Below are 23,426 nucleotides of genomic sequence, written 5' to 3'. Positions count from 1 at the left end.
AAATTTTTATCAAGAAAATGCACTAGATTCAACTCTGACCTCAATAAAAAGATCCCAAGGGTGATCACAGTGCGTTGATATATATGCAATTTAAGCACTTGCAAATTGCCAATAATCAGTGTAAGTTCTTATGTGGCAGGGTGTGGGCTGAAGAAGCAGTGTTAAGTGGAACACAAACTTCTCACCACTTAATTATTCAGAAAGATCCATGTTACTTTCAGAACCCTCTTGGCTAAAATACCTTTCTGCCTGCAAGCTCCTTAAACCTGTACATGTTGTATTTGGTTGTGATTTTCTTGGTGCTGGGATCTACTGTGTGGAATGTTTGCCCAGACTGCTGGAGAACTGGCTTCTGTTCCCAAGCCTGTGCTCTCTCATTTGGGCAAAACACTTCAGCTCTCCAAGCTCCTTTTCAATCATTTGCTTTGTTTTCCTTGCAAAGGGAAACTGCTTTTAGTGCTCCTGTACTTGGCAAAGTGAGGCTGTTTCTTGGGCAGTAACTTCAGTTCTACATAATGCAAGATCTGGCATTTTGAAAGGAGCAGGATAATGGGAAAACTTGTCAGTATGTGCAGGCCCTGGCTCCTGCTTATTTTAATGTGATAAAACTCCACCCAAGATTAGAGCCTGGTGCACACAAACACAGAGACAGACTGCACTGAGGGTTTTATATGCTAGTCAAAGAGTGGAAGACAGAAAGGAAAATATTCTGGTTTACACACAGGAACTGAGGCGCAGACACTCTTTGCTTTGCTCAAAGTTATACAGGAAGTTTGTGGCAGAGCGAAGAACTGAATTGAGATCAGTCATAACCACAAGTCTGGCCTTCCTCTAAGTGCTGTTGGCTTTATCTTGCTGGTCATGTGAGCTGAATTGGCTCCCTCAGTATTGCTTCCAGTGCTCTCTGTTTTCCCTGTGGGAGCTTGTTTTTCTTGAAAAACCTAGGAATAAACCTCCAAATGATAGATAACTGTGACATCTGTAGAACATGTTGTATTTTAATTATTATAATGAGATCTAAAGTTAAGCATAACTTACTGAAATTCTGGGGAATTCTATCTAAAACTTTACTATATTATCTGGCTTTTATATTTTTAACCTGTCTTAAACAGAGTATATGGTAGTCTTTGACATTATCACACAATTGTCATATCCATTCATTCAAGAAAACGAAGACATGATCTTGACAATGGTCTCCATAAAATCTGTAAAAGCCAGTAGGCAATGATTTCTGTAATGCATGTGTATGAGAAGTCAGTGATTGTGCTGATACCCTTGACTTCAGCCCAGAATAAATGAGCAACAATGGGATAGGCCATCATTAACTATCACCTAAAGCTTTTATTGTATGTGTGTCGTGGAGTACCCTTTGGTAAGTGTTGCTGTATCGACAGTAGAAGAAAAAGACTTTAAAATCTTTCTTGGTTTCTTTTGGAATACTTCAAACAGCGCCAGCACCAGTTCATTCCTACACCCCTGCCAACACGGAGCCTGCGAGTCGCCCCCCCTGGGTAACAGATGACTCCTTTTCCCAGAAATTTGCACCTGGAAAATCCACCACCACCGTCACAAAGCACATCCTACCAAGGGGTGCTCCGGTGCTGTCTCCTACCACAATTCCTGCTTACCCGTCTCCAGTTTCAACTTCTTCCCAGCCCCCTGCCTTAGCCCGGGGAACAGTTCAGAGGGCGGAGCGTTTTCCAGCCAGCAGCCGAACTCCTCTCTGCGGGCACTGTAACAGCATCATTCGGTAAGGTCATGGGCCTTTGAAGAGGGATGAAGCAGAAAAAAAAGTATCAGAGAGACTGGTTATTGTACATTAATATACAGTTCCAGAGCCTAAGACTCTGTTGAATTATCCAGCAGGGATGTCTGTTGTCTGCTTCATTAATTTAACATTTCCAGAGCTCATTTTGTTGTTGTGTGGTTCACTTTTTATCACTGCAGCATTTTACATGCTAATTGTTTGGCTCTTGGATGCTGCAGCAAATCCCTGCTTGATTTTAAACAGGTTTCTGGTCCTAAGGTAACACTTTGAAGGAGGTTTTTGCAACTTCATTGGGAGAGTTAGGGGGCTGGGAGCAGAGGGGGGATTGTGGAGAGAAATGGAACAAGGCATCATTTTGGAGCAGCAGCCAAATGTAATTGTTGCTTTTGTGTCTGGAGAAAGATAATGCCTACACTCTATTACCAGTGATTCATAGCATGCCTCTCCCTTCTCTCCCAATTCATTCTGCTGGACCAGTGCCTACTGTTAGCCTGTGCACTGCTATCCAACTTTAAGTAATCCATGTTTAATGACAGTCTTCCCCACTAAAAGGAGCTAGTTTGGTGATGTGGAACTGCTGATTATTGCCCTTCATATATTCTGGAATGGAAATATTCCAGTAATAATCATTACATCTAACTACAATCACCAGAGTCAATCACCAAAATGAATTTAATGTGCCTTCCACATAACAAAACAGCAAGTTGTCACCTGATAGTCTGACATTTCTAGAACACGCTGCACGCAGTGCTGTCAGACAGAAAGAAGGTAGGAGACTTTAGGAGTTGCTGTGAGGTGTGGATGTGTAAAGATGGAAATTTGCCTGTTATTTCATGCTTTCAAATAGCATTGTCTTCTATTGCCTTTGGCGTTTTCCTTTTGTCTTTGCTTCTGCTTACAAAGACCACTTACAGCTATGCAGATATGAAAACAATTGATTTTTCCAACAGTTGTTTGTAAATGCAGTGTTTGAGATCAAACAATAATGAAATGTTTTGTTTGAGTAATGGTCTTGAAAACGACCACTTCTATTCAGGTTATTTTAATATGCACTTCATGGTTCAAGTAGCTTTTTACGTGTGTACATGGTGTCTGAGAAAGTGGGTTTACAATCAGGGTCAGCCATTCAACATTTTTTTCACAATACAAGTAAGATTAAACAAGATTACAAATAACTTATGATTGTTTCCAGAGGTCCTTTCCTGGTAGCCATGGGTCGCTCTTGGCACCCAGAAGAATTCAATTGTGCTTACTGCAAGACATCCTTGGCTGATATGTGCTTTGTGGAGGAGCAGAACAGTGTGTACTGTGAGCGCTGCTATGAACAGTTCTTTGCACCAACCTGTGCCAGATGCCACACTAAGATTATGGGGGTAAGAGAACAACAGTAACCCTTTCTGCAACTGCCTGGATCTCTGAAATAGTGAAATAGTTTAGACTGTAAGCAGTGAATGCAGATGTTTTATTATTTCGTCCTTTTCAGACTTATTCCCCAGTTTGTTGGTTATTTCATGATGAAAAACATATTATTTTATAATAATTTTTATCCATCTGAAGTCTTGGATATTTCTGTACCTTATTGAGCTCATAGATGGAATATGTAATCCAGGTACCATCTCTCTGAGTGTAAAATAAGTAATAATTTTTGGATAGGTTTTTGCTTTCTCATACACACTATGTTACTTTTATCTCTCTCTTCTTTATAGTAAGACACTTGAATTGGGTTTTTGTTTCTTACACAGGATTTAGTCTAAATTTCAGTAGAGAAATCAGTGATGTTGGGAAGAGGCCCATTGCTCTTGTTGCACCTCATTGTTAGTTGGCAGCACAGCTGTTGACGAATTCTGCTGGTTTCTTATAGTTAAGAAAATACAGAATAAATACAAAGATCTGAATTCCACAAAGCCAAAAATACATGCCACTTTTGTCTTAAACGACTAATGTACAAGTAAATGTACAATTTAATTTGCTTTCCACATACCTCAGATGGTGGTGTGGTTGGAGTACCATCAATAATTTTAGCAATGTATTTATGCATGCAGTTCTAGTGAATGTATGACTCAAACGAAGAAGCAAGGAGTCCCCCACTGGCTTTTCACTGCTTAGCTGTCACCTTTTGACATCTGTCTAAATGTTGGCATTACAGATGCTCTTCTCTGCAACTGCCAATTAGGGGTGGCAATATCAGACATCGATGGTGAAGCTCTGGCTCCAACCAAGTCTTGTTTGCTACTGCAGCAGAAGGAGTAATTTATAGCAGAGTGCTGACTTAACCTACCTAATGAATGCTGGCACGAATCAGTTTCCCATTATGGATTTTCATCAGGAAAATAGCAAAGATGCCAGCTGCCTCTATTCATATTAATAAGATTTCTCAAGCTATTTTTGCTTCTTACCTCACTGAGGTTCATAAATGGATCCAAACCTATTTATCAGCAATAGTTGTTTTGCAAACAGTAACAGAAGTTAATGAATCTCAAATGGTGATTCTCTAATGAGATATATGGCAAATCTAAATTAGACTATGATGTCTATTCACTGGATTGAAAGCATGGAAGAGGACTTCAATCCATTTTCTCATAATCAGTGGGCATTAAAAACAATCTTTAAAAGAGAATCAGAGTCTATGTGTATAATTGGAAGCAACATAAAATAGGATCTAGATTCTCAGCTGGTATAAATCAATGCTGTTTCACTGAAGTTAACAGAGTTAATTCACAGCAGTTATGCAGCTGGCCCTTTGAAATCTGGGCTGTTGGACAGAGATACACTGTCCAACATCATCCTGGCTACACGTAAGATTGACAGGTTAGCAGGCAACTGTGCATCAGAGCCCAGTACAGCAGCTTTTGGATTTGGAAGACCTCTGTATGACAAAAGAATGAAGCAGTAATAGAGATTCCTCCATACTGGACAGAAGTAAGAAGCTGATAAAATCTAGATGTACTCAGTTGAGGAAAACATCAGTTGCACAGAACTGGAGTGTTTTGTGATAAACATGTGGCTTAGGAACAGACATGCACACTCATTTTTACTAATTATATAAGTTAAAAGAACCTTTCCTATTTTTTTTTCTGATTTTCACATTAGTTTGTGAATTGTTCTTGTAAGAAGCATAAAGAAATTAGTACAGAATCTGGATCATTTTGAAACAACAGACTTACACTACTTATTCCTGGTCTTAGAAAATTACTCTTTGAAATTTATTTAACAAATCATACTCTTGCATTGAAGAGTTCATACTGGTCATGGAGAAAATAATCAGAATCTTTGTGCAGAATCGCTCCTGCAACAGGGACTGGGCATGTTGATACAAACTGGCTGAACCATGTTGTTTCACTTTGGCAAATACATTGTTCTAGAAAGCTTGCCATCCTATTTCCTCTGTCTTTCCAGAAGGAGCCCAATTTCTGTCAATTCTTTCTTTTGAGGAGGGGAACTGGCTGTTACAGAAGGAAAGAATTTAGAGCATCTCTGCCTTGTGTTTGTTCTCCAGGAGGAAGTTGCAGGGCTGGCTATTCTGATGGAGATTTTTGTTTGTTTGTTTGTTTGTTTTACAGGAAGTGATGCATGCCCTAAGACAGACTTGGCACACAAGTTGCTTTGTCTGTGCTGCTTGTAAGAAGCCATTTGGGAATAGCCTGTTCCACATGGAGGACGGGGAGCCTTACTGTGAGAAAGGTATGGCAGTCTGGACAGTTCTGCACAGTAATTGTGTGCTTCATGTTCATGGAAGCAATGTAAGAATAAAGCAGCTGGGGAACAAAATTATATCAGTTCCCCATCCAGCATGGATTTTGTTTCCACTCTCCATGTATACAAGTGTTTGGGTCTGTATTTTTCTCCAGTTTATATGAGAGAATGGCAGAGCACTGGTCTTTGCCTCAATGTCCACAATGCCTTCCCTCACTTCTCTCCCTTATGTATTATCATACTTTGCACTTCCTTCCCTACACATTTTCCCCCGTTCTACTCCCCTCCTTGGTAGATTCTGCTCACCAGAAATAAAAAATAAGTTTTCTAGGGCTGCCCACTATCCTGAGTTGCTGGAGCTGTGACCTCTGATGCTGTTGCCTCACCCTAGAATTGTTCAACCAACACTTATGAGGAGATAGATCTGCACAGATGTGCAGCACATGGTTGTGCAGATTTTGCTTCCTGGCTGCTGCAACAAACAAACTGCTTCTTGCTAGCTAAGAAAGGGAAAGGCCAGTTTTCCCAAAATGGTACTTGCCATGCAAATGGGTTGCCTGACATAGTCGGGAAGGAGGTTAAGGTTTAAGTGGTATATTCCCTCTGTATTGCCCTTGTGCATTCAGTGAGGTCCTGGCCTACTTCTCGCTGGAGATTCCTTTCTTATGGTTATGCAATTCAAATTTTACAAGTCAGAGTAGCTCTTAGTGAAGAAAAAAAACCATGCAGCATGATTGACTGGGTACCTATCTTTTAAAACTGGAGGTTTTGTCAGAACATCAAATAACTCTCATGGATTCCATATACCTTTGGAATTTCCACTAATATTTTTCAATGTCAAACCTTTCCAAATCACACTTGATAAAGTAAAGATGTATTAATCAGTCAGTATGGGGTTTCCATAATGTTCTCTCTTTATGCAAAAAGAACATTAATACAGGCATGGAAACTTGTAACATTCCCTTGTCATTAGACTCTTGTACAACCATATTGCTCCTATGAATAAATTCCACATATATTAAAGCTAATTTGAAAGTATTGTGAGCAACACAACTTCAAATTCCATGGATTTTTTCTATGTCTTCTTCTACCTTTGTGATGATAAATGTCATACTAATGGGGGGTTCTGGACTGAGTTTGTATTTAAATAATGAAAGAAAATAAGCATATTTCAGTGGGAGTATTTCAGTAAATGTACTAGGAAACTTAGCAAAAACAATCAAAACATTCATTGTCTGGAAAAGTTCTGTTTCTTTTGGGCTTAATATGATTATGTTAAGAGTTTGTTCTAAGTCTGCTTTTTGTTTTATTTTAGATTATATTGCTTTGTTCAGCACAAAATGTCATGGCTGTGATTATCCTGTTGAAGCTGGAGATAAATTCATTGAAGCTCTTGGACACACTTGGCATGACACCTGCTTCATTTGTGCTGTAGGTTCTACATCAAATACAGTCTCATTCCTTTATACTCCTAAATTGTGTTGTTACATCAGAAAACCTGAAAGCAGTAATAACTAACATATGCTTAAGGATGCAGAGGGATGAAATTTCATTCTTTACTTCCATTTGGAGAAGGATGGGAGTAATTTTCCTTCTCCTCCATAACTTTTACTAGAATTATGGAATTTGACCATCATAAGTGAGGTTTTCTAATAAAACATCCAGTTTTAGATAGTACATACAGCAGTACAAACCACTATTGCTATTATTCTTTCCAGTGTTTGCCAAATAGAGATAGAGCCAGACTGAAAATAAATTAACAGCATACTGAACAGTATAACCATAATCCACCTTACAAAGCAGTGAAGTTTGTATTTCCATGCTGAATGCTTGTTGAAACTTGCAAAAAGAATTCTGTTTAGAGAGCATGAATAGTAATTAGCATAGAAGTTGGTCAAACTCATCAATCTGTAGTGTGCACATAGCTCTGGAGAGTGGCCATATTCCCACACTCTGCACACAAAGCAGAAAATCCATATAATAAACAGTACTTTCATCTGGTTCTAATACCACTGAGCAGCTCTGCAGCATATTATTCCAAAGTAATAATATCTAGAATCTCTAATTAGCTAAAAATAGTATGTTGGCCACACCAAACTGACAGTGACAATTTCTAATGTTTGTTTAAGTCTAAAATTTAGGTAGACTAGTTGAAAGTATAGAAAAGTTTATAAATATTGAAGCTAAACTAGCTTTATAAAAAAGTGTTTTGTGAAAACTGAAGTATTTTGGAAATTTTAGCATAGAAAGGAATACTAAACAAGTTTCCTCCACAAGCTAACAGCTCTTAATGACTTATAACTATTGATTACTTATAAAGACACTTTCTCTGAATATTTAATGTTATTTTTTGCTTGTTCATTTGCCTTTGCTGCCCCATCTTCTGTGGAAATGATAGTTTTAGTATGTGTTGTTAATATGCAATTCTCACAGTGGGGTTCTTTTTAAGGACCTAACTTGATTTCTTTCAGTGGGTTAAATCAATAGCAGATCAATACGTAACTCCCAAAGGCTACCAAAGAAATGCATGGGCAGAAGAGCAATACGTTTGAAACTGACAGTCACATATTTCTCCCTTTTCTTTTTCCTTAATTATTTCTGATTGCATTTATTATTAATTCTAGGTATGCCATGTGAATTTGGAAGGTCAGCCATTCTACTCCAAGAAGGACAAGCCCCTGTGCAAGAAGCACGCCCATGCCATCAATGTTTAGAAGAAGAGTTGGTAGTCAGTAATGCTGGGGTAAAACAGATGACTAACTGGGCAATCATAAAGTTGATAACCATGGCTAGCACTTCTCTTGGTAAAAGCTAGACGTACTTGGTACTTCTCAAGTTTAACTTTATCCTCTTTCATAAATTCAGAACGTGCTTTTTGTGAAGTTCATACAAAATACTATTGAATGAGCAGTCAAAACCATGAACTAGTCCATTATTATAGCAACAGTTGGGGGAAATATTGAAATTAACTAAAAACCTTTTTATAATAAGTAATGTGCAAATATAGTTTCAAGTTAACAACCCACAGCAGTTTTACTGCTTAGACCACACACTGGTGTTTAAAAACAACTGGAAAAATACTTCTGTATTAAGTCATTTTCTTTCACAGCAAGAATGAGTAAGTGCCATATGTACAGTCATCTGTAGAACCAAAGGCTGTAGCTTTCAAAGGGAAATAAATAGATTAGGGCTTCCTCTAGGAAAAGTGAGTGCTGTTCCATTATCTTGTGGTGCTACCTCATAGCATCAGATATTTTAGATTCTTTCCAAATAACAAGTCTGCCTTGAATCCATATGTAGCTGGGAAGCCTAGGTGACAATCCATAACCGTTTGAAAATAAAATGGTTGGGTCAGCCTTGCTAGAGCACTTGGCTTCTACGTGCACAGTAGATAATTCACTTTCAAATAGTAATGGAAAAGGACAACTGGCTTTCTCCAAATTGCTCTTACATTGAATGGAATAGAGCTGACTGGAAAGGCCAGCTTTTAATTCAAAACCAGTTTTCCTTTCCTCCTGTAGAAAAAAAAGGAGATTCAATCTTGCTGTGGTTTCTAATTCCCACTGATATCAGAGAGAGGTAGGAATCTACATCTGGACCTTCACACGAGTGAACACAGATCTAGCACATCCATCTAGCACAGCGAAACTGTGGGAGACAGCTTGCAAAAATTCCCTCCTCTATCCCATGTAAAAAGGAAAAAAGGCTTTTTTTCCTATAGTAAATGAATGTGTATCAAAAATCCATAAGGCAGCAAGCACATACTCCTTATTCCTTTCCTTACTATAAATGCAGCACATCATGAATTGTAGCAGTATTTGCCATTGGAAAACAGTAGCTATGTTCCAACAATTAGGATAACCCTACAGTCATCTTTTCTAAAAACCATACAGTCATCTATCCTAATAGCTTGAGAACAACTTTCAAGTTGTTCAGACAGTTACTTATAAAACTTTTTTCCAAATTAGCAATACTTATAGTACTGATAATACTTTTGAATTTTTGAATATCAGTGACTTTTATATTGGAGACAGCAGTTCTGTCTGATGGAGTTAAGATGGAAAGTCTGATCACCATTCAAGCTTTATTAACTCATTTAAGTGAGAATTATGATGTGTGTGTTGACAGCTTGCAGTACTGACAGTTTTGAATTAGTACTTCTGAGGCTGAGGATGCTTTCTGTGGGCCACATGCTGGTGCCATCTGCACCTATTTTACCTTGTGTTCTGAGTAGCAAAAAATTACATAATATTGTCTGTCTTGTCCCTCCCTTGGGTAATGCCCATTTCATTTGTGTGTCTTTAAAGGGATGAAAAACTATCTAAAGCTTGGAGAGGAATAAATGAAATTTGAAATTCTAAAATAAGAGTTAAGTTAGCTGCAGGCAGTCTGCATCTTGGCCAAAAATAACAACCTGAACTGCCTGTGGCAGTTTTGACATGTATGACCTGTATTTATTCAGTAGGTATCTTAGTTTTCACTGATCTTAGCAGTGATCTGATCTGTGTTGCTACAGGGTCAGATTTTTGTATGCATGAATTATTCTAAAACACTAGTACATTATATGCAAAGCCTTTTTTTGTTTGTTTGTTTGTTTGGGATTTTTTTTTCTGTAAGCAAGCAAATTTTCTGTTTTCAGTCGGTGCTGGGCTGGTGTGAATATGGTCCCATAGATTACAAAATCCAAAGATCTGGCTCATAATATTCTCCAGAGGAATAAATCGTAATTATCGAAGTTAAATATTTTTTTCCACTCCTATTTGACTTCATTAAATACATATTCACAACAGTGAGAAAATTCTACATTTCCTTTTCATTTTTCAGTGCTATTCAACAAAATGCTTTTCATTATTATCTCTTATTTGAGAGAATTCACATCAGCATACTCTATACTGAGACTGCATTGAAGATATTCTTTAGGCAGATTTGTGTCAGTGTTGGCCACTGACTGGGACTAATCTCTGACTTCAACATCAGAACAGGGAGCCAGGCTCCATGGGAAGGGCTTGTGATGGACGCCTCAGGAGAATTTCATGAGGTCCTTCCCCTCTGATCTGCATGCGTTTATTTGTGTGTGTCTCATTCTCCCCTCCACCTTCCCTCTCAATGTCCCCGTAAGCTTCCTCTTCACTGGCCCCATGGAGGATAAATCATTTTAGGATCTGGCCAGAGATGTTGGGCTGCAGCTTAGGGAGGGCAGTCAGTGAAAAGCTGCTGGCAGGCAGCGTGCCTGGGGCTGCAGCTCCTCACGGCTCCTGGCTGGGACAGCCCGGAGGTACCGGCCTGGGGGGGCTGCCAGCATGCAGGGGCTCTGCAGGGCTGAGTGGGGAAAGATGGGGAGCCCTTCCTGAGGCTGGGGTTGGAGCAGGGAATAGCCAGCTAAGGGCAGCTCCACCACGCTGCATGTCAGAGTTGGGTGGGCAGGGAGGCTGGGTAGGGGCAGCAGGATCACTGCAGTCAGGGAGAGGCCTTCAAGTTAGAAATTAGGGTACAAGTAGCACCCATAGCCCGGAGAGATGGTTTGGATATGTACAGAGGGGTGAGTAAGGATCCAATCTGGTTCGACTGAAGTCTGACTGCAGGAAAGGGAATGCAGTGTATGTGAGCAGAGCTGAGCTGGCTTGCAGGATGGCAGCAGTGAAAGTGCAGCAGCACAGACTTCAGTGGGAGCTGTACTGGCTTGAGAGAGTCCTGAAAAATTCCTTGGGCAGAGAACCTGCACTGTAGCACATGCCCTGACTCCAGCTGGTGTCTGAGCAAGCGAGATTAAAGCTAGTTTACATATGAGGTACAGCGATATCTCTGAGTGAAGAACAGAGATACCCTGAGGATTATCATGTAATAAAAATTTCCTGTTATGACTTGTGCTGCTTCATAATGTGGTCCAAAAATAGGGAATCCACGTACCTGCCCTTGATATCTATATTAAGATATAATTTTTGCACATATCTGAACAAGAAATTTGTGAATAAAAATGTAGCATTTTAACTTTCACAGGGGTAGAATACCACATAACTGCTGATACTCTTCTGCTACATCACTTTGTGATATGAAGAGGGAAAATGCATATATATATATATAATAATATATATCTCTAAAATTCAAAATACAGCCTTTTAACTATCACGGAAAATAATGTTGTAAAAAAATATACAAGATGAATAATGTGTACTTGATTATGTTTTATGTCTTGTAAGAGATGCCTGAGATAAGTCCTAAGTTCTTCTGAATATTTCTTTTCATTCTAATTAATGTGAGGTTTTACCCAACAAAACAAAGATACTGTACCTCTGAATGATCAATTAAAAATATCAGTCTTTTGTCTAACTAAAAGTGTTCAATAACTTTTCAGTCAAAGGATTCAAAAGCTTTTTTTAATGCTTTTCTCTCTTTTGATGTTCTTTTTGCAGAACACAGCAAATTAAATGTTTCCAAATGAAGCTACTTTTATTATCTGGACAAAAAAAAACAGTCTTAGAACTTTTTTTCATTAGTTTTCACTATATTGGATTCACACATTATACAATTCTCAATTCTAAAACCAATTCAAAACAAGGAAAAATATTTTTCCATTGGTCCTTCAGTGGTCAGTACTTTGGGTGAAATGTTTGGCTGAAGATTACTTGTATTTATGTTTAATAATGTGAATGTCCACAGCACTGAACACATTCATTAGTGTCTAATGCTGGGCACACTAATGTTTTTTTGCAATATTCATCTCCTGGTAGTGGATATTAATTTGTTTAGTATTTATAAACATCAGAATTTGAAACTGAGTGATTTATTGCCTGCAGTGATCATATATTAGAAGTCTAGGTTTTATAAGATTTTGACATGTTGACTTGATGCCACAGGTGCCCTTGCTTTTAGATAGATATTTTTTTCCTGAGTTCCTAGTTATTTCAGAACAGAATGTCTGGTGGTTTATGAGATGTGAGTAATTACCTTGCATGGATTATCTGTGCCAACATGAATAAAACAGTCTAATAATAAAAGCAATGTGCAAAACCAGTTAAAGCTTTATGATTTGGGTATATTTATTAATATGCCATGTGAGCAGCTGACAGCTTTCAGCCATGTAATATCATGAAGAAAGCATACACAAGCTTGTACTCTCTACTTCAGACCTGAAAATAAAAATTAAAACCATCGGTTTCAACTTTATTGTATATCAGTCTTGAATATTTTATTGACAAAATAATGCTGTTTTAAACAAAAATTAGTATGCTTAAAAGATGCAGTCTGCTAACAGTACATGTTGTAACTCAGCAAGACCTGTATAGTCCCATACCTTATTGTGTCAACAAAAACTGTTTATAGTAACTTTGGAAGGAGTGGGTAAATTCTCTCTTCAGTTACATTGATGCATCTGCAAACAAAGTTTGACTGCATAAGTTCAGGTAGGTGTGTTCTACTGTTTCTTAGCAAAAGTTACTTAAACAAGTTGTTTTGAATACCCTCATTGAGCTCTAGTGCCAAGAAATATGTACAAATTAAAGGATGACTTCATATAACGTGTTTTACACAAACAGCCATTTTCTGCATTCCTGTTGCACACCCCTCAGAAATGCAGGCATTTTAGAGATACAACTAAGTATATTAAACATAATTAAGCAGTTAGATGATAAATGAACAGGCTTGGATTTAGATGCCAAGTACAGCACCAGGAATCACAACTTCGTGCATTTTTTATTTTATTTCCCAGCCCCAATTTCTGTTTACAATGTGCATAAGAAATGCAATTGAAAAGAACGCCCAGAATGTATGCAGTATTTTGTCAGATCAAAATTGCTGGTTTTCAGATTGTCTGTTCTGACCTTTAACCTTTGCACAAGACAGTGCTTCCTAAACTGTGCACTGTGATCCCTGGAGAGTTCAGTTGCTGGAACTGGAAGCAATAGAGGCATAAGCAGAGCACCATGCCAGCTGACAGGGTGGAAAAGGGGAATAGAGCAAAGTTCATTAGGAAAGGACATGGTGCAAAATGTGTGACAAATGTTGCATTAAGGGATTCTTCACAGAGATTCTTAAAGAGAGATTATTGCTCTGAAGAAATGGAGATTTCAAAAGTATAGGCTTTGGCATTGTTTCCCCTCCCACCCCAATCATGTATCTTGAATTCAAACAGTTTCTGCTGATTAAGAAAGGAAGGAATGTGTGAATAAGGTTGCTGAAACCATCATTGAATACACAATGAAACGCTTTGTTCTCCCAGGCAAATCAGAGTTATGGATGAGATTCAGACTATATCCAGGCATAAATTCTGTGCTGTGAGCCTGTGAAATATGCCCTTGGATAGCTGTTAAAATACATTTGTTCCTCCTCTTGGAAAGATTACATCAAAAGAAAACAGTAACAAACGTGTGTTGTACTAATAAGGACTGTCAGGCTGAGTCACAAGAATTTTCTCTGTAATAAAGACAAGAAGGATTTTTTTTAACAAAGTTAAACTTTTGAAGAAAACATTTTTCCTTTAAAAGTTTCCAGATTATAACTGTTAGGGAATAATAAATTAGTTTGCATAAAGTATCATTAATAAATTTGTCTCTACTACAGAAGTATTTTCTAATCTTACTACTTTAGAAATTGGATTATTTTCATTTATGACAAAGATGTTATGGAAATTCTTCTGCTTCTACTTTGTTTTACTGTGCATAGTGTTACTGAAAGAGTTGAGACTTATTTTTCTTTTAATTAGAAGATATAGATAAAATACAATCCTGAATTGAGTGAAGGTGATTCTTCCAGTGTTTGTGGAATGAATACTGCTTGCTACACTAAAGCCAGAAAACTTGCTGTTGTAGATTGTTTTATTCTCATGGTGCATTAAAGAGGATGTTTTGGATTTTTAGGAGGTTTAATAAATATCTATAGCCTTAATTAAAGATCTCATTTCAAAACAAAAGAATGATTTACAGTGTTTAAATTATTTTAATATTTAATCATATGTAGACAGGAAAATAATGCTGGGATCGAGGTTTAGTTTCATTTAAAGAAATCTTCATGTTGACTAATGCAAGCATTCCTATATGCATGTATAGGACATATATGTGAATTAAAACACTCAGAACTGAGATTCTGATTTCCTTTAAGTGGATGTGTTTCATACCTGCACTATTTGAGCCCAAATTGTTGTCATCTAGTCCATTTATTATACATAGCTTAAGAATAATGCACAAATCCGAGTGCACCTTGAGACCTGGGTTTTGTTATCTGTTAGGTAATTTTGCTTTATGAAGTAACAACTCCACAATTTTGATAGCATAGGAGATGTGGGAGCAGAAGAAAGGGCACACTTTCCAAAATTCTGGCTTCATATAAAAAATAGGATTTCAGGAATAAAATTTTTATTTGTGCATTATAAACAAAGACAAGGTATTATTCTTTCACAACAAAATATTCTTCAGCTGTCCCCTGCACATTCCTTGACAGATTTTCTTCCTGCACATTTTTCCCTGTAGTGATTGCAAGGATATTGTCAATTTCCCTGTGATTAATGCACATGCAGAAGCCTGACCAGAGTTCCTGTTCCTTTCCCAGGCCTGTGAGCTGTGGGGTAAAAGGTGACAGAGTGGGCTCTGCTGCTCATGTGAGTGTATTCAGCCCACTGCATGCTGCAAATACCAGACTTCCTGAGATTTATTGTGGATGCACAACACAGATGACACTAATTGGAAGTTTCTGCTTTATTGCATGTACACTACACGGCATCAACTTCTGGCCAAAAAGTCCTTGCAAGAAATCCAAAGTGCCAGGCAGGGATTCTGGTTCTAGCTGTGGCTTCAGGCAGAGCACACCTGAATCTGAACTGTGGGGGTATAAAATATTGGCAGAGCACAGTTTGCCTTTGAGATTGTATTCCCAGTGCCAGCTGCTCCAGCAAAAGGACAACAGGGCTGTTTAGTGGATGGTGATTTTCTGCCATTTTTATTATGTAAAGCAGTTTCTGGACTGGGAGCTCTTCTGAGCTGCTATTCTCCTGTTACTGCATCATGACACCAGTCTGAATTCAAGCTTCCAAAGGTTTCAGCTCATTTGGCAAAATTTACTTATTCTCACATGGAAGGACTTCATGTTTTCCACATGTAATTTATTCAGCTTTGTGTTAGACATCCTAGAATGGATTGGAAACAGTCTGGTGGTGAAAGGTGACTGACTGTCAGACTTCTAGGACAGGAGACACAGCCTGAGAAATTAAATTCTCAGAGACAAACACAGAACATATTATCCACTTTTTATGGACTTACATGGCTGGTGGTTGTTGGAGACTTCATTGATTTCCTAAGGAGTCACAGAAGCTGCTCTCTGTTTAGAAGTTCTCTAAAAGGAAAGAGTCAGTGTTATTAAAAAGTAGATATTAAAGTTTGGGGGTAGTGTATTTCCTTAGGGTCCATATTTGCCTATTTAGTACTACCTCAAACAGTTCTTGCTCCTATGCAATTCTGAAAGGAAAAAAAAAAAAAAAAAGAATGCATAACAGAGGGTTGCTGCTACTCCTCCCTAACTCTGGGTAACAATCCTCATTCCCCTCCAGCTTAGGAATATTCACTGGCACAGAAAGGTATAAATTAATCTCTGTGTGCCAGCTTCAGAGAACCTGGCCACAAATACTTCAGTTGAGATGATTTTGTTCATTTCTTTATAGGACAGTGAGAAAGATTGTGCTTTCTCTGATCTTGTAACTTAAAAAATATTTATAGAACAATCTTTAAGTCAAAAGATAGTTAAGTAAATGTTTGTTTTAGACCTTCATTATTAAGTGCAACTAATTAAAAGTGTACAATTACTATCAAAGAGGGCATATGCAAAAGTAGTAAAATGAGATAAAAATGTCGGAGAGTGAAAATTCAAAGAAAAAGTAGCTTTTAGCATAACAATTAACCACCAATGTGTTCTGTGCTGGGTAATTCATTGAGAGTGAATTAATGGTGCAACATTCAGTAATAGGCCTTGGGAAGGAAATAGGAGCAGTGTATCAGGATATCCTTTTTCCGTCCCCGAGTACCAATACTTTCAATTTTATATACAACGGAAGTAATTCATTGTAACACAAAGAAGCACAGCTGTGTTTCCTGATGGTCACACATGCAATAGCTGCTATTGTTTAGCACTCTCAGCATGTACAATGGGAACTGTTCGACTGCTTGCAATGTTTTATATTCTCAGGGATTTCATTCCATTAGTAGCTTTTGAACCCATGGTGGATTTTTAATATGCTATTATCTTAGATCCAATCCTGCATCCCTAATCAGGTAATTTTTTGCTGATGCCAGTGAGAGTTTAAACTGTATTAGGTGTGGCTGCCAAATGAGGAGATTTCCAGACACAGGGCAATTTCTCATTGGAAGCAAAGGGAGTTATATACTATTTTTTGGGATTTGCTTTCAGCTGTATCAGTTTAACTTGTTCAAGTTCCAATTAATAATCAAGTACCTTACAGCCTGAGAGAGAAAAGCTTCATTGCTATGCCTTTAACTTCATCATATATTTTCAGACATTTTAGCTGAAATACAAGGATATCCTTTTATTATTTTGTAGTGCCATATTGGTTTTACTATAATATAAAAAAGAAGTGAATGAGACTATTTTGCTGTACTTGCTCTTATTTAAGAGCAATTTATTCATGTTTAAAGATATGTTTAGACTGAGAAAAAATAAGGAAGTGATGAAATAATTTCATTCATTTCTTTTGTATAGGATCAGATCTGTTTCATTTTAACAAGCTTGGAAGAACAGAGCATTTTCAGTCTCATAAATGTCCATCTCTGTAAATCTCTACAGTACCCACTCCTACAGCTGCCAGAGACACATCCACTTGAATCCATGCCTCCTGAGCAAAAAGCTGTTATACACAGCAAGACAGAAATGTTCTGTATTGATAAGAATTTGCCTTGTTTAACAGCAGGTTTTAAAAACATTTCTGCTTTCAGCAGTGCTCCAGTTTCAGGACAAAGCCTGAGCATCAGGATTAACAGAGGAACTGTTAATACAGTGTGGGTTTGGATCTAAGGATTATTCCAACTGGTAAAAGAAACAAATACCTCTTGTAACAAAAGGTGGAGGAACACAAACATTCAGCTTCTCTCTGAGTATAATTCAAATTTCTTTGTAGATCATTTGGCACCACTGACTGATAATTCAGAACATAAATTTTAAAACCAGCACTACAATTGGAATACTTAATCTTCTCTGAGCAGCTGAAGACTTTGGAGATTTTATGTGCATGCATCTAGGGGAAAACATATTACTAATTCTCCAAACAAACTGATGTGAGTGAGGCACCCTGGTGAAGCCTCTGCTGAGCCTACAAATATTTTATTTTTCTGTGATACAAATTTTAATGTTCTGGTTTTAAGGAAAACAGACTAATTTGTATTTAAAAGGAGAGTTATCTCAGGGTTTATTACAACCTGGTGAGAAGACTGCAACAAGGGCTTAGTAAATGTGAATCCATAAAAACAAAATCATACAGCTGAACTAGGCACAGGAAAAAGAAACAGAAAAAGCAGCAGGGAGTTTGGTTCTTGGCTGGGAAGATGTCTCCCAGAGCAAAGTGCTCCCATTACTGCAGCCCTTTGCCACAGCAGGGGCATCAGTTCCCCACAGCACAGTTCAGTGAGGAATCAGCTCCCACCGTGCCCTGCTGGGGACAGGTACAGCCTTTGTGTCCTCCTTCCTCCACAGCCACCTGCACGAGGCTGAGGAAGAATCCCCTGTAGAAGCCCAAGGAACCCAAAACACACCAAGTGCTTGAGCTGTGGGAACGCTCCTGTTTCCTTGTGCCCATGCTCTGTACACTGAGCTGTTATTCCTTGGATTATTGCCACAGTGCTCTCCCAATGCTGCCCTGGACTCAGTTCCACACCAGACTGCTTGGACATGGCTTGCCTCTTTACTACCAGTGATCCACTAGCAAAAATTTTTTAAAAACACAATTCTTCACAGATTTGACTCTGCCTTATTGAATTATTCTTGCTTACATTAAAAAAAACTTAATAAAATCCATTACTTTTGTAAGCAACAAACAGCTGAATAAATTTATGATCAAAAGAATATGCTTTCAAGTAAAATCGTTCTGAAAAAGAGACAAAGCCAAATTCATGTCATATTAAGTGAAATAATTGTGTCCCTGGCTGAAGGGCAATATTCTTTTAATATGTAACATGGAATATTTATTTTTGTAGCAGTAACAGAGAAATACTCATCTAATTGCAAACAGTTCTCAAAAATATATTTGGACCACAGATTTAAGACATCTGAATTCCAGAGACTGAAAGGAAGAAGGATCTACAAAGATCAAGTCCTATCACATGGCTGACCTTCTCCCTGTATGTACCTCTTTGTTCTTTTGATATTCAAGTTTGTAGTTCCCTAGTGATTCCAAGAACTAATAAGAAATTCCTGGAGAGGAAATAACAATGAAAGCAGCTGGAAGACAATCCTTTTTTTTTTTTAAATACAGCTCTCTTCATCATGACAGTCAGTTTTGAACTGCTTCTTTTATATCACATGTTAGACTTCCATATCTCATCTTGGCCAAATGTCAAATAAGCTTATGTTTATTTCCAGATTTTCAGACTTCAGTGTTTTTTGAGTGTCGCTCAATTAACAAAATAAATACTTAGTGGTACTAAACTTGGTGTGTCTGAGTTTTTGCAGGTTCCTAAAATCCTCACCAGGTAAGACTGCTGCTGCTAACTAGCTTGCTGGAGCCCTGTGTCTTTCTGAAAGCCCATCAAGTAAAGTGGTTTAAAAAGGTCTCTCTATCTATCCTGGTAGGGATACTTGAAACCTAAGTACTGCACTGTTTTGAAAGACATCAGTATTTTCTATGTGATGTTTAATCAAACATCCATCACAATCTAAATACTTTCTAAGGTCATCATGATTCATCATTTTAGATTAAGATGCATTTTAGATTAAGATGCAGGTCTCCTGCAGTCCTAATATTATTATAATGTATTTTATTTTTGCCAACTTTATTTTGTGACTAAGACAAGGAGCTAATGGCACTCAGTTATGTAGAGATGGGCATTACTTGCCATAGCAATACAAACTTCATCCTCAGCAACACTGTTCCTGACCTGACAGGGACTTGTGGGTATCTTCAATGCCCAAGTGCCTTGAAAAGTACTGGCTGAGACAGCAATTTCTGCAGTGTGCAAATTTACACAGCAGGAACTGGATGAAAAGAGTTGATCCATTTCACAAAAAGGGTTAAATCCATTTCATGGCTAGTGGCTGTTGCTAAAGTCATGCATCCTGGATTGGAATCAATATCTAACATCTGACAAGCACTGGACTGTATTAGCACACGTGATTACTGAAGGGATGCTGGCACTAACAGCTTTGGATCTGCTTGGGAGCACACACACGCATGTTGCATTCTTCTTCCATATTGAGTGTCTCTTCTGCTGCTATAATTTCATAGTACACAGAGTGGAAGAACAGCAGACTCATATTTTCCTTTGAAATTATAAACATAAGCATAGGAGTTCTGTATTGCTTGGCATGGAAGCTGTGATTTTGTCTTTCTTGCAGGCTGGCTTTGTTTTGGACACTGACAGATTTTTCTGGATGATGTTGATTGGAAAAAATTTTCTAAAAGTCTAGTAAGACAAGATCTGCATTTTCAAATGCCTATCACCACAGTATCTGGCCACATAAAATTATTAGGTGTGCCTTTACCTGCCTACATTTTAAAGGAGTCTGTGAAGGTGATAGGTTTGAAGTTATATTTCCTCTTTTGTTTTGCTGTGTAGGATAATACAGAAGTGAAGCACTCATCTAACAATCTGTAGGTAGAACGCATGTGAGCCAGAATGCAAAGCCAGTGCTCTCATCTTACATTCAGAGGTGACAACTCTGGAGTACACAACATTTACAAGTCTTATCTGATATTAGCATGCAAAAATGGAGCTACACTGTGGAGAGGTCAACAAAATAAGCAAGCCCATGTTTCCCACAATATATGCACATGTGGCTTATTTGGCACCAATAAGCCAGATTTCTTCCCAGCTGGTTATTCTCTGCATCCAGTTTATCTGGGCAGCCATCTCCACACCAGCAATTACTGGTGTCTCCTGAAGGCCTAAAGAGTGTTTTGGTGTGCAGCAAAGGGAAACTGAGTAGGTCTGTGCAATCCACGTGATCTTCATTTCCCCTATAGCTGGCTTTGTGTGCAAAGTTCTTGGTGCAGACAGGACAGGTGAAAGGCAAGAGGACATCAGCAGCACAAGTGCTGTCACACTGTGGAGTGAAGGATTAAAAGCAGCAGCCCAGGTGGGAGCTGTGCCACCTCCCCAGCACATAATGCTGTCACTGCAGCTCCTTCTGCACTGCTGCTGGGAGAGCTCACTTGAAGACAGACAGACAAATTATTACTTTTCCAATTTGTCCTAATGATAAGGAGCTTTGAAATACAATGCAAATCATGGCCTTCAGCATCCTTATCAGCAAGCAGAGCAGCTCATTACAGAAGTTATAATGTATTCCAATCTAACTAACTGGGCATATTTATTTAGATACAGGAAATGGAAAAAGCAAACAATGCTGTCCTTTGCAATGGAACTCTATCCCTCCTGCGGCACTGCAGCGTCAGCCTTCTCAGAACTGTTCTTCCAGGAGCCGAAAGGCCCATGCGAGTCCCTCATGTTCCCCAGGCCGCTGCCACCGCTGGCTGCCCGCTGCCCTGCCCAGCCCAAGGCAGCCCCGCTGAGCTCCCATCAGAGCTGTCTCGGTGATCCTGCACCCACATCCCCCGTGAATCCCGGCGGCTCGGCCGCTCTGCACGGCACCAACCCCGCCAGCATCGGCATGGAGCCTCCCGGCCCTGCAGCCAAATCCTGCAGCTGCTCTTCTCGTGTCTCGACCCTCTTCAAGGCCAGCGGTGCTTCCATGACACCGGCTTGGCAACCTTTCCCCTCACACCTTCCCGCCCTTTCCTACAGGAGCTTCTTCCTGGGGAAAGCGCTGCTGGGCCGGCGGGGCAGGATAACGCCGGGGCCCGGGCGCCCAGCGACAAGCCGGCCCAGGCTGCGGCCCGCGGAGGGGCTCCCGGGGAGAAAAGCAGGCCCGGCTGGTTCCTCCCGGCCAACTTTTCCTCCCGGGGAGCCCCGCCAGCCCTCCCGCCCACGGCACGTGCTGACGGACGGGCGGGGGCGGCGGGCGCGCTCCCGCCTCCCCGCGGGCCCCCGCCGCGCGCGCGCCCGGCTGCAGTGATTGGAATCCGGCTCGTTCCCGCCCCGCCCCGCAGGGACGCGCCGGGAGCGCCTGCCGGGACACGGAGCCTGCGCCGAGCCCGCGCCGCGCCGTCCCGCCCTCCCCCGCCCGACACGCACCCGCCTTCGCCCCCGTCTCAGCGGAGCCGTCGGGGCCCCGGGAACGGCCCGCGGAGTGCGGCGGGGAGCGGGCCCCCTCCCCCTTCGCCTGCTGTCGCCGCGCGGAGGATGAGGAGCCCCCACCGCCGGTGAGTGAGGGACGCGCCGCGGAGGCCTCGGCCGGGCGGGGAGAGCCGGGGCGCCCCGGGCAGCGCCGCTCCCGCACCGCTCCCTCTGCGGCCGGGGGGACGCGGGGCGCTCCCGCCGCGGCGACGCCCCTTCCCCGCCGTCGGGCCGCTCGGCCTGGGCGGTGTCCGGCGGGGTCCGCGCCGGCCCCGGGCAGCGCCGTCGAAGGTGGGCTCCGGCGGCGGCCCTCCAGCCCCGGCCTGGCTGCGCGGGGCCCCGGGAGCGCCCCCGGGCCGGCAGCCCTGCCCCGCCGCGGCGCTGGGGGCGCTGCCCGCCGCCGGGCCGGGCCGGGTGGGCGCCGCGGGGGCTGCGCGGGTCCCTGCGTGGGCAGGGCCGGCCGTGCGCTCCCTCCCTCCCTTCTGCCCTCCCTTCCCGGTGTTGTAATGCCGGGCCCGGAGCCGAGCGGCCCCAGCCCGAGCGAGCGGCAGCGCCCGTCGTCGTGGGAAGGGTACGAGGAATAAGGTGCTTCGCCTTCCTTTTGTGCGAGCCTCGAACAAAGCTGGACGCCGGCTTTCCCAATCGGTTTTTGCCGTTCAGCGACGTCAGACAAAAAAAAGACTGAAGAAATAATAACCCCGAATAATCGCCCGTACCTTAGCAGTGAAAGATTGTGCTGTTGAGGACCGATTATGTACGCGGTTTTCATAACTGATTACAAAATCTATTGAACAGGGTTCAAAAGCACAAATGGCTTTTTACCACCTTTCAATCAACCACACTCCGATGTTGTTTTGGTAAAATTAAGAGTGAATTCAGCAGCAGGGAATGGTAGTAAGCTGTGGTATTTCCTTTCAGCAGTTGCCTGTTACTTTGTGTCAAGTTGTATGACGATTTTTCCCAGTGTAAATTGATTGCCCTCCGAATTTACGTATGTTGTTCTCTGCTTAGAAGTAATTATCTTTGAGTTCTTTTATCAAGTTAGCATGCTAGGGATTGTTCAGGCCTGTTACCTGCAGGGATAGAGAGGCTGCTTTTGTAGATAAGGAAGACTCTCCCAAATTGAAAGGTTTGTTCGATTTTTAGTAGAACCTAATCCTGGAATAAAAAAGTTAACAAACATAAGAGCAATTCATAGTCAGATAATTTACCCAGTCTACAGTAGACATACTCCATGTTGTGGCATTTGTAGCAGCCCAGATAAAACTCTCGCTGACAATGTATTTGTCTTTGGTCTCGTTCTTTTGTTCTTTTGTAGCTTTTTCTTAGGTTATTCACCACATTTTCTTCGGGGTGTGTGTGAGGGGCTGTGTATTTTATATGTATTTATGTAGACAGATACAACCTGGTAGGCTTTGAGATGTGGTTTGAAATGTTATGAAGGGTCTTCTCATACACCTGCAAGATTCTGCTGCCAGTGCTTAGTATGTCCTGCTGGCTGATCTCTTCCAGCAACAGAGGCTATATGTGGCTGGATCTGAATTATTTTATTCCCTTAATTGTGAAGTAATTTAGTTTTGAAA

At 40.6% G+C, this 23,426-nt stretch overlaps 2 protein-coding genes and 1 long non-coding RNA gene across 4 annotated transcripts in view; 2 read left to right on the top strand and 1 right to left on the bottom strand.

The window, feature by feature from the left end:
• The window catches only part of LDB3 (LIM domain binding 3), a 108,724-nt gene extending 96,094 nt beyond the window's left edge, over positions 1 to 12,630 (top strand). The window contains exons 12-16 of the mRNA XM_066554768.1: positions 1,450 to 1,750; positions 2,961 to 3,141; positions 5,329 to 5,449; positions 6,777 to 6,892; positions 8,086 to 12,630. Of these exons, the coding sequence (XP_066410865.1) occupies positions 1,450 to 1,750; positions 2,961 to 3,141; positions 5,329 to 5,449; positions 6,777 to 6,892; positions 8,086 to 8,175 (809 nt within the window). The 3' untranslated portion in view covers positions 8,176 to 12,630. The remainder of the gene's footprint in view (positions 1 to 1,449; positions 1,751 to 2,960; positions 3,142 to 5,328; positions 5,450 to 6,776; positions 6,893 to 8,085) is intronic.
• LOC136559514 (uncharacterized) lies at positions 1,635 to 21,916 on the bottom strand. Its single transcript, XR_010784016.1, has 3 exons — positions 21,802 to 21,916; positions 15,709 to 15,781; positions 1,635 to 1,764 (listed from the first exon to the last, which is right to left on the bottom strand). It is a non-coding gene; the product is annotated as an uncharacterized lncRNA (long non-coding RNA).
• The window catches only part of BMPR1A (bone morphogenetic protein receptor type 1A), a 75,340-nt gene continuing 73,712 nt past the window's right edge, over positions 21,799 to 23,426 (top strand). For both annotated transcript variants that reach the window (XM_066554769.1, XM_066554770.1), the window contains exon 1: positions 21,799 to 21,929. The gene's annotated coding sequence lies outside the window, so the exon portion shown is untranslated. The remainder of the gene's footprint in view (positions 21,930 to 23,426) is intronic.

The sequence above is a fragment of the Molothrus aeneus genome, chromosome 8 (assembly GCF_037042795.1).
Source record: "Molothrus aeneus isolate 106 chromosome 8, BPBGC_Maene_1.0, whole genome shotgun sequence".
Classification (NCBI taxonomy): domain Eukaryota; kingdom Metazoa; phylum Chordata; class Aves; order Passeriformes; family Icteridae; genus Molothrus; species Molothrus aeneus.
Note: the sequence above shows the minus strand (reverse complement) of the source record. Positions and strands in the feature narration are given on the sequence as shown.